This window comes from Coregonus lavaretus, assembly GCF_964263955.1.
Source record: "Coregonus lavaretus genome assembly, chromosome: 17".
NCBI classification, from domain to species: Eukaryota; Metazoa; Chordata; class Actinopteri; order Salmoniformes; family Salmonidae; genus Coregonus; species Coregonus lavaretus.
Window position 1 is genome coordinate 10,735,278 of NC_140004.1, and position 15,183 is coordinate 10,750,460.

A 15,183-nucleotide genomic window follows, 5' to 3' on the forward strand; every position below is an offset into this window, starting at 1 on the left:
AAAATATCTTATTGGTGAGGGAAAGCTTTTGTGTATTTGTAACCAAATTTGCTGCAGGACAGGGCTCAGGATGCGTACTTCTCTGCAGGGTATGGTAAAGATGGATGAGGCATTTGAAAATGGTAGGCCTAGAATTCTGTGTCCAAACAACTGAGACACAGACAGGCCACATATAGAAACATCTCCAATGCACATGATTATGCAGAAAATGTAGGCTACTGTACTTTATGCTGACTCTGGCTTTTGTTTCTTCTTCTCGGTTTTGCATCACCTGTAAAACCTGACATACCTGTGAAAATGTGCATGTGGAATATGATGAGGTCATGATAACAGTTATTAGAATGCTTCATTATTATGGAAATTAATGGTTAATGATATGCTCCTGACTTTATAGAAGAAGGCCATGTGAAGAATATGCTACCTGTTTGGACAAATTCAGGCTTTTCAGTATTTAATAGGTTACATTATGCCTAAATGGCACTGTCTCTTTGATGTGTAGTACTGTCATTAGACAATACAGAAGTAAAATGTAAAAAATCTCGGCAAACGTATAAAATAGTCACTTTATTCTTCACATGTAGCAGTTTTATTTCGCGTTTCTGGGAAGAGTCTATAGACTGAGGAGGAAGAATCGAATTTAGAGATTGCTGTAGCTTTAAGAGGTGTGCGTAAAGGCTCGAGCGCTGACTAGCTCTCTGGCTCCATATAACCACATACGGCTGATGGGATCAGTGTGAAGGAGCAACGGAAAGGAGACTAAATTTCATGCCAACAACAACAACAACAACAACAACAACAACAGCAACAACAGCAGCAGCAGCAGCAATGTCAGGTGAGAGAAACCATGAGCGTTTAAAACATAACCAAATGATGTATCTATCATGTACTGAAGATGTAGACGTAATGTATTGTCAAATAAATGACATGACACCCTTTCTGATATGTTTTAGAAGCAGAGATGCGTCAGAGGCTACTGTGCACGGTCAAGAAGGAGGTGGGTGTTACCTGACAGCCTGCAACAATTATCGAATCAGAAAAACAAACTCTTTGGTTATGAGTAAACTTCCGACATTGCTAAAATAGGCCCGCCCTGAGTAGATTGGCTATGTTCGTTTTTTGTTCAGTCATTTACTTTTACAGTAACTATTCACATTTTCATTTGGTGAGCACAGATTAGCCTACATACTTTAATAGCTTGTAAAACAGCACTACATCCACTCGTGTATTTGCTATCCATCATTGCAAATAAGATGAACATTGGGACAAGGTGTAATATCTATTTTAAAGTCAACCATATTCTTAGAAATAATTAAGTGTTTAATTAGGGGTTTAGGGTATGCTATATAGTACTGGTCTATAAATAATAATGGAACTCTAGCCTAAATCATGGAACTGTAGTTTATAGGTTCATTATTATTTGAGCCTTCATCAACAGATTGTCCCAAACTGATATGGGTTTTTAAACATAATGCTTTTTTGTAGTTGGTGTGTAAGCTAGACTGTAAAACATAAAAGAGAAATTGGCTGTTGTTAAACCCATTTATTGTTAACACTTTACTTAACGTCAACAAGTAAAATGCGTTAGAATGCAGTCAAGCAAGACTCTTAAGCCACCCTCTGTTTTACTGGCATATAATTATGATACTAACTAAATAAGCTATAGGTATGTTAAATTGAAGTGTTGTTGCATAGAAATGCAGGTAATCTTAAAGGTATAGTGCATTTTTTGTGTGTGGAAGTTTTAGTTTATTTCTCAACCTCCCAAACAGTTTTGTAAACACAGAGCTCTTTACCCATGGTTTTGAATGCACCGCTAACTGATACGATCTGTGTTTACTAGTATTACTACTTTCTTCAAAAATGTCTAGCCAAGATATTCTGGAAATGTAAAAATGGAAGAAAGAGCAACACCCTAGAGAAGTCTAAAATAAGCTTAAACTGCAAAAAAGTGATTATCACTTTAATAATAAGGGCTCATACATGCGTTAAGTTAACAAGTGATACAGCATTATACAGTGCCTTGCAAAAGTATTCATCCCCCTTGGCGTTTTTCCTATTTTGTTGCATTACAACCTGTAATTTAAATAGATTTTTATTTGGATTTCATGTAATGGACATACACTATATAGTCCAAATTGGTGAAGTGAAATGAAAAAAATTACTTGTTTCAAAAAATTCTAAAAAATAAATCACGGAAAAGTGGTGCGTGCATATTTATTCACCCCCTTTGCTATGAAGCCCCTAAATAAGATCTGGTGCAACCAATTACCTTCAGAAGTCACATAATTAGTTAAAGTCCACCTGTGTGCAATCTAAGTGTCACATGATCTGTCACATGATCTCAGTGTGTATATATACACCTGTTCTGAAAAGCCCCAGAGTCTGCAACACCACTAAGCAAGCGGCACCATGAAGACCAAGGAGCTCTCCAAACAGGTCAGGGACAAAGTTGTGGAGAAGTACAGATCAGGGTTGGGTTATAAAAAAATATCAGATGCATTGAACAGCCCACGGAGCACCATTTAAAATCCATTATTAAAAAATGGAAAGAATATGGCACCACAACAAACCTGCCAAGAGAGGGCCGCCCACCAAAACTTACGGACCAGGCAAGGAGGGCATTAATCAGAGGCAAAAAAAGAGACCAAAGATAACCCTGAAGGAGCTGCAAAGCTCCACAGCGGAGATTGGGGTATCTGTCCATAGGACCACTTTAAGCCATACACGCCACAGAACTGGGCTTTATGGAAGAGTGGCCAGAAAAAAGCCATTGCTTAAAGAAAAAAAATAAGCAAATATGTTTGCTAGGCTAGCTGATGCTAAAGCAGCCAATTGGATTCCATGAAAATCGACACCTAGCATTGGGGTGAGTTGTTGCCGGACGCTTTAGCATTAGCTAGCCTAGCATGCTGATGAAAAAGGCAGATTAATTAAAATATTATTTATAAATGCATAAATGACTATTTAGAGATTGCTTATTGACATTTACAAATGTAGGAACAATGATTAATACATGGGAAATAACCTCTTTATCAGTGTTTTATTAAGAGACCTTAATTAAAAGTGTTACCGCTGCATCAGCTAACCTTTTACCAAGTAGCAAATAAAAATAACAACTAGCAAGCTGCCAAACCTAAGGATACCACCCACAAATGGGATCTATGTGCAGCACGCGTCTGGATAAGATTGTGAATGTTCACCTGGACATTATGTGTTGTACACATGTACTCTACCCTCTATTTGTATTCATTCATTCTTTCTCCCCTGTGTTAGCTTGGATACGGCTTGTCTGATGACGTGGCAGTGAATGCTTGAATGCTCTCCCTCTCCAACTGGCTACATGCCACTTTGTACAATGTCTACCTGGGTTTAGGCAAGAACATTATGCTTGTGGGGTTCAGTGAAGGAAGCATGCGAAAAGCCTATACTGGACGTATCTGGGTGCTCTCTCGCTTTCCCTCTCTCTCCCTCCCCCTCTCCGACACACATCACACACACCTGTGTTTACATAAGGAGAGAGGAGGAGTAGGGCACAGCGGGCAACAGCTCACCTTTCATTTGCTTTTCTGTATCAGTCACCTTTTTTTTGCCTGGCTTCTTACTTAGGATAAGGTTTCAGCAAGGTCACAACGAATATATCATATACAGTTGAAGTCGGAAGTTTACATACACCTTAGCCAAATACATTTAAACTCAGTTTTTCACAATTCCTGACATTTAATCCTGTCTTAGCTCAGTTAGGATTAACCACTTTATTTTAAAAATGTGAAATGTCAGAATAATAGTAGATTGATTTATTTCAGCTTTTATTTCTTTCATCACATTCCCAGTGGGTCAGAAGTTTAGATACACTCAATTAGTATATGGTAGCATTGCCTTTTTAAATTGTTTAACTTGGGTCAAGTTGGGTGAATTTTGGCCCATTCCTCCTGACAGAGCTGGTGTAACTGAGTCAGGTTTGTAGGCCTCCTTGCTCGCACACGCTTTTTCAGTTCTGCCCACACATTTTCTATAGGATTGAGGTCAGGGCTTTGTGATGGCCACTCCAATACCTTGACTTTGTTGTCCTTAAGCCATTTTGCCACAACTTTGGAAGTATGCTTGCCAAGTAATTTCGATGTGAATGAAACAGCTGAATTCATCTTGTCTCAAGTCTGTCACTTCTCAGCATTTGATTTTGGTATATGAGTCATTCACTCAAATAATGCACAGTAGGAACTGTCAACAGATTATTTTAGCCACTTACAACCATTTTCTGTCATATAAAATCTGTGAACACGTTTTTGTGTTGAAGTGAAATGTGAACCAATGATCATGCATAATTCGTCATCTGTATTTTTCTCATTGATAAATGGGCTTGTTGACGGTCTATCTCTCCGAGATAGCTGGTGGAGACTGAGGCACGTGCTGTCGCCATAGAAACCCGTCATGAGTAACATTTGGAAACATTGTGTCCAGCAATGCATCTACTTGTGATTATGAAATGCTGTGTTCAAACTGTCCATATTTAGCGAATGAGACTGACAGTAGGAAGGGACATCTTTGTAAGGCCTTACAAGGTCCTTCCCTTATGAAAAGCGATTGCAGTCAGAGTGCAGTATAACTGCAGTATATTGAAAATACTGCTTCCAAAACAACCTTTGTTTTTTTTACAACAGTAATTTTGCAGTATAACTGCAGTTTTAGCCATCTGATTTTAGCCAACAGCTTGTCTTACATAATTGTGCTAGTTGTTTTACACTGTAACAGCCGATGGGGAATGATGTATGGGCTCTTCTGATTGTGGCTGTATAGCATGAGTTAATGGGAAGACTGTGTAAATCTACTCTATCCAAGCCCCCTTATGCGGTAGTGGAGGGTTGCCAGGTTTGATGAGATGTTATCCTCACTGTGACTGCAGAGATATATAGTGATACTTGATAGAGAACGTACTGTATGCTTCATCTAATGACACCAGCCCTTGCGGAACGCGACTGTAAAGATTCATATTGTGCATGGAAGTGATCTTGTCCTTTGGGCAATAAACAAGGCACCTATTAGCTGTCAAAAGTATTACTGCTCACCAAATAGATTTAGCCTAAATGTCATACAAGAGAAATGGAAGACAAGAGTACTCTAGCGTTAAAAGTGCATATAAGGTTGAAAGTTAAACTTTTTGGGAACTATAATAATATACACAGTTTCAAGGGGCCTACATATTTATTTTTATGGAATTATGAAATGAAACACAGTCCGTATCCCTCCACCGAACTGTTTCCTATGCTGATGAAGGGAAATGCGAGCCAATGATCATGCATAATACCAGTCATCTGTTTTTCTCATTGATGAATGGGCTTGTTGACGTTCTCTGTCATTGTTGCCTCAGTCCCCACCAGCTACAGTATCTCTCAGATAGCTGGTGGGGACTGAGGCAACAGAGTGACACATGCCGTCGCCATAGAAACCTGCAGGTCGTCTGCTAATACAGCTCACCAGTTAGATTATGTGATGGCTGGATGGGATCCAGATTCTGACTGATGGTGGGATAGAACCAGTAAGGCTTGAGAGAAGTGACGTGCCCCCCAGTTTGCACATTTATTTTAGCTGCCAACCAACCAATGAATGCACATTTGCTGTGCCCCATTGTATTTCAGTGGTTTGATTTTGTTTTGCGGTAAAGATTCACATTAACACATGCATGCATTACACATCTATAAGCACATCATCAATGAACAAGACATTATAGCTACATACACATAGCATTATTAAAGCTTAATGTATTCATTTACATTTACATTTACGTCATTTAGCTGACGCTCTTATCCAGAGCGACTTACAGTTAGTATTCATAGCATGTTGGTAAACCATAAATAATAGACAATTAATAGAGGAAGCAAACTGAGCTTGATAAGGTGATGTTCTAAAGATATATGTTTTACACAGAACAAAAATATAATCGTAACATGTAAAGTGTTGGTCCCATGTTTCATGAGCTGAAATAAATGATCCCAGAAATGTTCCATATGCACAAAAAGCTTATTTCTCTCATTTTGTTTACATCCCTGTTAGTGATATTTCTTCTTTGCCAAGATAATCCATCCACCTGACAGGTGTGGCATATCAAGAAGCAGATTAAACAGCATGATCATCATTACACAGGTGCACTTTGTGCTGGGGACAATAAAAGGCCATTCTAAAATGTGCAGTTTTGTCAAACAACACAATGCCACAGATGTCTCAAGTTTTGAGGGAGCGTGCATGCTGACTGCATGAATGTCCACCAGAGTTTTTGCCAGATAATTGAATATAAATGTCTCTACCATAAGCTGCATTCAACGTCGTTAGAGAATATGGCAGTACTTCCAACCAGCCTCCCAACCACAGACCACGTGTATGGTGTTGTGTGGGCGAGCAGTTTGCTGATGTCAATGTTGTGAACAGAGTGCGCCATGGTTGCGATGGGGTTATGGTACGGGTCGGCATAAGCTACAGACAACGAACATAATTGCATTTTATTGATGGCAATTTGAATGAACAGAGATGCCATGACGAGATCCTGAGGCCCAACAGATGCATACATTGCATTCGGAAAGTATTCAGACCCCTTGACTTTTTCCACATTTTATTACGTTACAGCCTTATTCTAAAATTGATTTAAATTGTTTTTCCCCCTCATCAATCTACACACAATACCTGACATTCTACATGTGGGTAAAGAGGAGGAGTGACATGACGTTGTGCTGTTGATGAGCATATCAACATCAGATATAAATTCCCGCTGTGCCTAGGACTGGGCAGTATACCGTATTTTACTATATACCGGTATTAAACATGTACTGGTTTGGGTTTTTGCTTTACCTTCTATAATGGTATTTGAATGTTTTGGTTTGTTAAATGTGGTATGCCGTGTGTAATGTCAATTTTTATAGTTTACTCCGCTACTGGAGCCATCTCGCTTCATGCCGCTTTCCACACAGAACTTGCCCCGCCCCCTGTCACTCAAGGAGCGCATTTGTTGTTGCTCGACCACGAGACACTTGCGTTCATTCTGCCTGGTCAATGCAGCACATGCAACAATGTTGATGACTACGATGCTGTTTCAACTTTGCTTCTTAATATAAATCCACAAGCGTTCTATAATTACACTTTGTTTGTTTCTGCAAACAGCTAGTTTGTCTTTTCTTAGCAAGTGGTGGCTAAGCCGTGTTAGCCGCTAATGCTGATCGCTAGCTAGCTAGCTGGCTAATAAATGTACTGAGTCAGAGCAGACGTAGCTAGCTATACAGCCTGATACCAGTGATTGTGTAGGCCTAAATCAGCATGTTGTTTGTGCAACAGTATCTTCTAAATCAGAGGAATAGGTGAAGCATGAATATGTTCCCTACATGAAGTAGCTAAGAGAGAACATTTAATGTAGCCAAAGATTATAGGGTCCCCTAGGAAACACTGACCAACACTTTGGTTCCTATTACCCTGTCACATAACTCCTCCATGGCATTTTTAATTCATTGTCATGTCAAACAACACTTTATTCAAAGTGCCCACTATCTTCTAAGTATAGAATCAGAATATTAATTCATTTTCCATGATTCTAACAGTTCAAGTGTTTTGATATAAATCGCAAGTCATATCGCAATTGCAACATTTAGACCTGGATTTTTTGCCCATATCGTGCAGCCCTATGTGGCAGTGTGGAAATGATCTCAAATGAGTGCAGAAATTGATGCAAATGCTGAAATGTATTTGTTGTTGAAGATTAATTGAACAGTATAAAACAATCAGAATGTAGAAAGACCCATTGAAATCCTGTAGAATGTGTCGCCACCCTAGGGTCACTTACTACTCATAAAGACAATGTAGAACTTTTATTATTCAAAAACATAAAATACCGTCAACAAAAATTAAAATACAGGCCTCGTCTCCGAGGGATGATCCTCGGAGTCAGATGTTGTGATGCTGGTAGCCCTGTGCGGGGCAGCTGGCATCGAAACACCCCCAAAAGAATGTGAGTTACTCACCAGGGAAAAGGGACAAACCATGCAACATTTTAACCAGGGAGATGGGACACGTCTCAAGCAACGATTGGATCTAGAAATTGGAAACAAATATATTAATTATATGGAAAAGAGATCCATGCAAAGAATGAAACAAAAGTGAAATGATGCTGTAATGAAAAGTATCAAATTAATTGTACAGTGAATGCATAGCGTGCTGAGTGCCAGAATTGAACATCTGCTGATGTGTTTAGATGAAATGCAGGTCTGCTTGTACATAGAACCTAACCAAATGCTACGTAGATGTACGTAGAACCTAACCATGAATGTCGTAATGTGATTTGAATAGATCAATGAATTATGATGCTGCATGGCCTGCTGAGCGCCAGAATCTTACATCTGCTGATGTGTTAGTTTGAAATGCTGCATCTACTTCTACGTAGAAACCGACCGAATGCTACGTCTGCTTGTACGTAGAATCCAACCACACATGATATATTGCGAGGAGATAGGGACACATGTCAATGCAGACCTGCAGAATGCCTAGCATTGTTACATTTGAGAATATGTAATAGTGAATAACCACCTTTTCATTTACTATTTTAATAATTACAAACGTTTGTAATTGGATAATCACCAACTGTGGCTATGGAATGAGAATGATATGAATGAAGCAATAATCAATGACCAACTCTATATGCATGACTAATTATAATTCACATGAAATGACTAGCTATGAATAACTATAATTTGAGGTACCGTGGAGCCACTATGAACGCTGATTAATTGATCCTAACGTATGAAAGGTAGGCAGAGGATAACCATTCAACCTACGGTAGTTGCTGGAGAGTGAGGGTGCATAGTCTATACCAGGGATCATCAACTAGATTCAGCCGCAGGCCAACATTTTTTTCTTGAGCGGATGGTCAGGGGGCCAGAGCAGAATTACAAATCATTTGTAGACTGCAAATTGACCGCAAGAAGCCCAAACAGATATAACATTTGACTAAAGCATAATCATTTCAAACCTTGATTACATTTGTATACGATCGCATACAGTATATCTCTCTTATGTGTGGGAATACGTTGGCGCCAGTTGGGGAATTCTGGCCTACACCTTCCATGGCTGCTGTGGTTGCGACCCAATTCTAAAAGAATGGCCAGTGTAACGTAGATGAGAGGAGGATGAGTACACTGTATGCAGTAGAGAGTTGGAATTGGATGAAGGAAGTTAGGTGGGGTGAGAAACAGCGAATGATGTGGAGCAGAGAGCAGTCGAGCGAGAAGTTATAGAAATTCTGAATTGAGTGTTAATGCCAGCTATAAAAAGTGCAACCAAACACGTTAGATTTCTTAAGAATAAGGCAATAACTAGTAGGGTGGAAACCTGAACAGCAAAACATACATAGCGAGAAGGAACAGAAGACACAGGGGAAGTTGTAAACTCACCACAAAGAAAACCATAGGAAACCAGGAATAAGGCGTCAGCGAGCATATTACAAGGAAAGGAATCGTGCTGATATAATATAAATAGGGCTGAGATGACAACTAGACAATAGGCAACAAGATGTAATAGTGGCTTGAGTTATTGTGATTAGCCTTGTGTGTGACGTGACGCCGTCGCTAGGCCTATGAGTTGAGGCCCCGCTCTAGATTTACCAATGTAAGGGAAATGGCCTGCAAAATACTAAACCTGAATATCTCCCAAAAGTACATGAGTGGAAAGCATCCGTAGTGAAGCCCTGACTCAAATGACAAACTGTCTAACGCATAATGCGATCAGAGATCGTCCAGGCACATTTCAAGATGATCTGTTTCTGACAGAAATGTCTGACTAATATGGATGCCACGCAGGCTGTTTTCTACCAGAGAAGTTGTTTATTGCCTTCAGTTGCGCTTTAATAAAATTGCAACAAAGTGGTGACTGTAGGACCAGCCGTTGTTAGTTTGGTAGGATGCGATTAGGGTTCTTAGTGCGCATGTAATAAGAACACATAGGAGAGTGATGAAATAAGCCGTACGTGGGGCCAAGTTATCCAGTTACACTAATTCTGATGTAAATGTAACTTTAAGACGCTGAGAAAGTTAATAATAATGCAACATTGAAGAGAATAGCTATGAATTAGCATGATCCTGATGTTAACTCACCCTTTTGAAAATGAAAGTACTAGGGCACGCAATACTTCCAAATGAAGATAAGATTTGACATAATAATCAACTAAATAGAGTCCTGGAAATCCAAATTAGTTGAATGAGTGCTCAAGTAATCTTGAAGCTTGGAGCACTGGCCCCAGATATGGAAGGAAGTACACCTTGTGCTGCAACTACTTTGGCTATTAACTATGAGACTGTGCTTCAAAGACAAGAGACATGATGTTCAGCGGTAACCCGTTTAGTGACGAGAGCTTGTGATAGAGGTTGCGCCAGGCCCAACTTGTGTACATAAGTTATCAGTGGCATGACTGCACGACAACCAATAAGCTATGATCACAGAAGTATGATAACTGTCAATCTCCCTCTGACTGGGACTCCATGCAAGATCTCACCTCGTGGAGTTGCCATGATCATGAGAACGGTGAGGAATCAGCCCAAGGGAGGATCTTGTCAATGATCTCAAGGCAGCTGGGACCATAGTCACCAAGAAAACAATTGGTAACACACTATGCCGTGAAGGACTGAAATCCTGCAGCGGCCACAAGGTCCCACTGCTCAAGAAAGCACATATACAGGGCCGTCTGAAGTTTGCCAATGAACATCTGAATGATTCAGAGGAGAACTGGGTGAAAGTGTTGTGGTCAGATGAGACCAAAATTGAGCTCTTTGGCATCAACTCAACTCGCCATGTTTGGAGGAGGAGGAATGCTGCCTATGACCCCAAGAACACCATCCCCACCGTCAAACATGGAGGTGGAAACATTACGCTTTGGGGGTGTTTTTCTGCTAAGGGAACAGGACAACTTCACTGCATCAAAGAGACGATGGACGGGGCCATGTACCGTCAAATCTTGGGTGAGAACCTCCTTCCCTCAGCCAGGGCATTGAAAATGGGTCGTGGATGGGTATTCCAGCATGACAATGACCCAAAACACACGGCCAAGGCAACAAAGGAGTGGCTCAAGAAGCAGCACATTAAGGTCCTGGAGTGGCCTAGCCAGTCTCCAGACCTTAATCCCATAGAAAATCTGTGGAGGTAGATGAATGTTCGAGTTGTCAAACGTCAGCCTCGAAACCTTAATGACTTGGAGAAGATCTGCAAAGAGGAGTGGAACAAAATCCGTCCTGAGATGTGTGCAAACCTGGTGGCCAACTACAAGAAACGTCTGACCTCTGTGATTGCCAACAAGGGTTTTGCCACCAAGTACTAAGTCATGTTTTGCAGAGGGGTCAAATACTTATTTCCCTCACTGTTGTTATTCTGTCTCTCACTGTTCAAATAAACCTACCGTTAAAATTATAGACTGATCATTTCTTTGTCAGTGGGCAAACGTACAAAATCAGCAGGGAATCAAATACTTTTTTCCCTCACTGTAGCCTGGTCCTTTGAAAGCTGAAGCACCACCTGTAACGATAAACAATGTTATTAGACAACAAGCATGAACTCTAGCAGGCAACAAACTGCAGCTCACAGCCACAATCCTTAATTAATATATTCCAGTCAATGACAGCCCTGCCACTTGGTTTGCTACTGGGAGGGCTGGAGACTATAACCATGATTCCAGTGGGTTATGGTCATTGTAGTTAATGACCACGTTGTCTGCGCTAAACAATGTCAAATATTGACCTGTTGGAAACTACAACTCCCTACTACATCGCACAGTTCGGGCTTGATCTGATTTATCTCTAGAGAAACAGTGCATTGAGCTCACAGAAATAAACGGGTCAATTAAAGTTGTTTAAAAATGACAGAAATGTCGGTTAATCGCTCGGATAAACACTTTGTTGACAGCAATTAATGAAAATGCCTATAGTGATGAGAAAATAGGCAGTAGGAGGCATACTAAGCTCATGAAGCATTAATGAAATATTCCCCACTGAAAGATTATTTGATAAAATAACAGTGATCTTGCAAAGCACCACTGTGAATAAGGCTACAATTAGACCTATGCATGTAGGCCAACATTACAATGTAAAATCTGGATGATTATGCCTACAGGCCTTTAGGATAGGCTAGATGTTGCCACTGATAGCTATACAATACCGATCCATGATTGCAGGCTGTTCGACAAACTGCTCTTGAGTTCAAGTCCACTCCATGCAGCCAATAAGCGGTGATCAGCGCGACACACTAGGCCTGCGTAGACCAGCGGGCGTTCCCACGGGCCAGCACGACACGATCATGGAAAGGAACACTGGTGTTAATGGCGTTCCATACATTCTAAATAGAATAAAATAGAAAGGAGAGAGCACTAGAGAGGAGAGAGAAAAGAGCACAACGCATTAAGCGGGAGGGAGAATAGACCTGGGCCTAACCAGCCTGAAACCAATCACGAAAAGACTGCACATGTGAGCTAGATTCGTACTCGATCAACAAGACATGGTAAAATAGACGTAGCCCCATGAGTAAATAAGATTTCCACCAGTAAGCACATCATTGAACTGCAGGCCGACACCACATGTAGGCTATCCTGTGCGTATGACAATAACATATTATTTGATTTGCGCAGGCACGATAGCCGATAGAGAGCGATAATATAATCACTAGGCCTATGCATTACGTGTAGACTAGTGGTGCGCGGGTCAGCTGTTTGTTCACCTGCACCCGCCCGCAATTGCTAAAACCCATCTGCAACCGCCTGACCTATATGTGTTAAAATGAAAATCTGAGGCCCGCACCCAACCCTAACTCGCAAATATAGAAAATGCACCATAGGCTACAGTCAAAGACTGCAACAAAAAAAAAATTTGACAGGGGTTACAGGATTTTGTTATGCCTGATTTTAGATACTGTATGTTTCTGCTTATAATTTCTGACATTTTGGTAGGCTATTTGTTAGTCAACTTGTCTATAATTAGATACATGTAGCTTCTCTTTTGTCATCATATGTTGCACTAGAAGACTAAATAAACCCTTGCTCAACAGAATAATGTAATAGATTGATAGAATGAATTCTTCAATCTAGTTGACATCGGTAAAGTTTTCTGTCAACTTTCGCGGAGCAAAATGTCCAAATGACATCAGTTTGACCAGTTGTAAGGAAAAAGAAAGCTGTGAAAAACGACCCAACGTGTTGCTGATAAGATTTCAGTTCGGCTTCGATGCATATTTTATGTGGTTGAAATACTATCAGCTTTTATGATGAAGACAGCACCTCTACAGATCTTAGCTAACTGAGTATTGCATTCTCTCAAGATGCATAAAGAAATCATATTTCTCCACTTCTGTTCCCATGTCAAAAATTTTCCTACATTTGGTGTATCATTTTGCTGCAAGAAATGCTTAATTCTGCAGGAGTTATTATTAAGGCTATAGCCCTATTCGCATGGGACTAGTATTACTAGAGAACGTTGGTTGTGTATTTATTACCCCAGAATGTCCATTATTCCAGAGGACGATACAGTCCAGGTGATTACAGGCTACACTGATAACTCGTGCTTGGTTCCCAAGTTTCTAAACAATACAAAACCATCTTTGGTGTTGTCGCCATAATATTTGAATTGAGGAAGTGTGATCATAATCATTAGGATATTTTAGCGATCCGCTGTAGAAGACGTCCTAAATGCCCCCCATCCTTCAGATGTGAGCTTAATAGCTAACTTGCACTTGATGTGTGTTTTTAGGCTATGGATGAGAAAGTGAACTTGTTCCAAACGTTTAGCTCAGGTGTATGCTGCTTTGTGATCTATAAACAGCAAGGGTTGCATTAAATAGGCGCAATCTTTTTTTATGACGCGTTTGGCAATGTTCAATTCATTCGCACAAAACGTATAAACAAAAGCATTCAATGTGAAAGTTGATACATGTAGGCCCTTCATATATAGGCTACGCACAGCACTTCATTCAGTTTATCAAATCAGTTATTGTTTTCTTGCTCAAACTGCCAGCAACACCTGTAAAACTCAGACATTTCTCTCAAAACACAGGGATGTCGATTTGCACGGTACTAGTATTATCAGAGGACTTTGGAGTTTGCCAAAAAACAGTAGGTTATTCTGGTTAGTCAATATCCAGATTTCAGTTTCCATTTAACCCATTTAAACAGTAGGCTGCAGTTCCCTTGACATGCCATAGGCCTATTTGAAATCCCTTCTTGTGACTGTTGAATTTGAATAGCACCTCACAGTCATCACACATAACACAGCCGGCACTGCTATCATCCTCTTTTACCACATCACCAAATCTTTCCCAAACATTGCTTTTCTGGCCCTCCCTTCTCTTTATTTTAAACTCTCCTTTTGCAGATTTTGTCTTATTGAATTAAACTTCGACAATGTCCTTTTTGCATCCGTGGATTGATGTTCACTTTTTCTGCCCATTCCCAAAAGCATTATTTGGCGATTGGCTGTGTAAGCAGTTTGTCACGCGTACAGTTAAGCCCTAAGGTTTAGGCTTATGCACTAATACCAGATAGCCTAAAATAATGAAAGAAAAACCTAAATGTAGACTATATAAATTGCACAATAATTATACATTCATGGATTTTCTAAGGTATAGTTTCTCTTTAGTCAAAAAATTATAGTGATTATGAATCCCGAAAGAAAAACATGAAGACTGCATAAAACATGCATTACGATAAATCCATCCGAATCTGATGGATGAAGTGAATGATATTAAATACATCAACTGGGATGACACTAGACACGGCAGCATGATTGAGTTAATTAAAATGCAGACAGCGACATGCGATACAGTAATGAGGCTACGCTTGTCAGGAGCTGGGAAAAGCTAGCTTCCCCGGCAATTTTAATAGAAGAAGGTCCGGAGGTCCGCGCCATGCATCGATTTGGGCAAATGCTCTCACTTGTTTGAATAGCCTACAGTTATCAGCTAGGCGACCATGATTCTATAATACTAGGTGGATAGAGAAATGAGAGGTAGGCTAATTGAATTAGAGCAATAGCCTAAAACCCCAGCCAATCCTCCGAATCGCAAACTGCAAGCGAAGGTAGCCTACACAATTAGCCACGATAGGCAAAGGCATGTCAATGTATCTGAACAGAGACTATGTGGAAGAGTCTGCTGTGAACCTTTTGCTGTAAGATTCAAGTGAGA

General features: G+C 40.2%; 1 protein-coding gene across 1 annotated transcript in view; it reads left to right on the plus strand.

Moving 5' to 3' along the window:
- Window positions 1–651: 651 nt before the first annotated feature.
- Window positions 652–15,183, plus strand: part of LOC311144919 (small G protein signaling modulator 1-like) — a 90,840-nt gene continuing 76,308 nt past the window's right edge. The window contains exons 1-2 of the mRNA XM_084181098.1: window positions 652–832; window positions 951–994. Of these exons, the coding sequence (XP_084037224.1) occupies window positions 766–832; window positions 951–994 (111 nt within the window). The 5' untranslated portion in view covers window positions 652–765. The remainder of the gene's footprint in view (window positions 833–950; window positions 995–15,183) is intronic.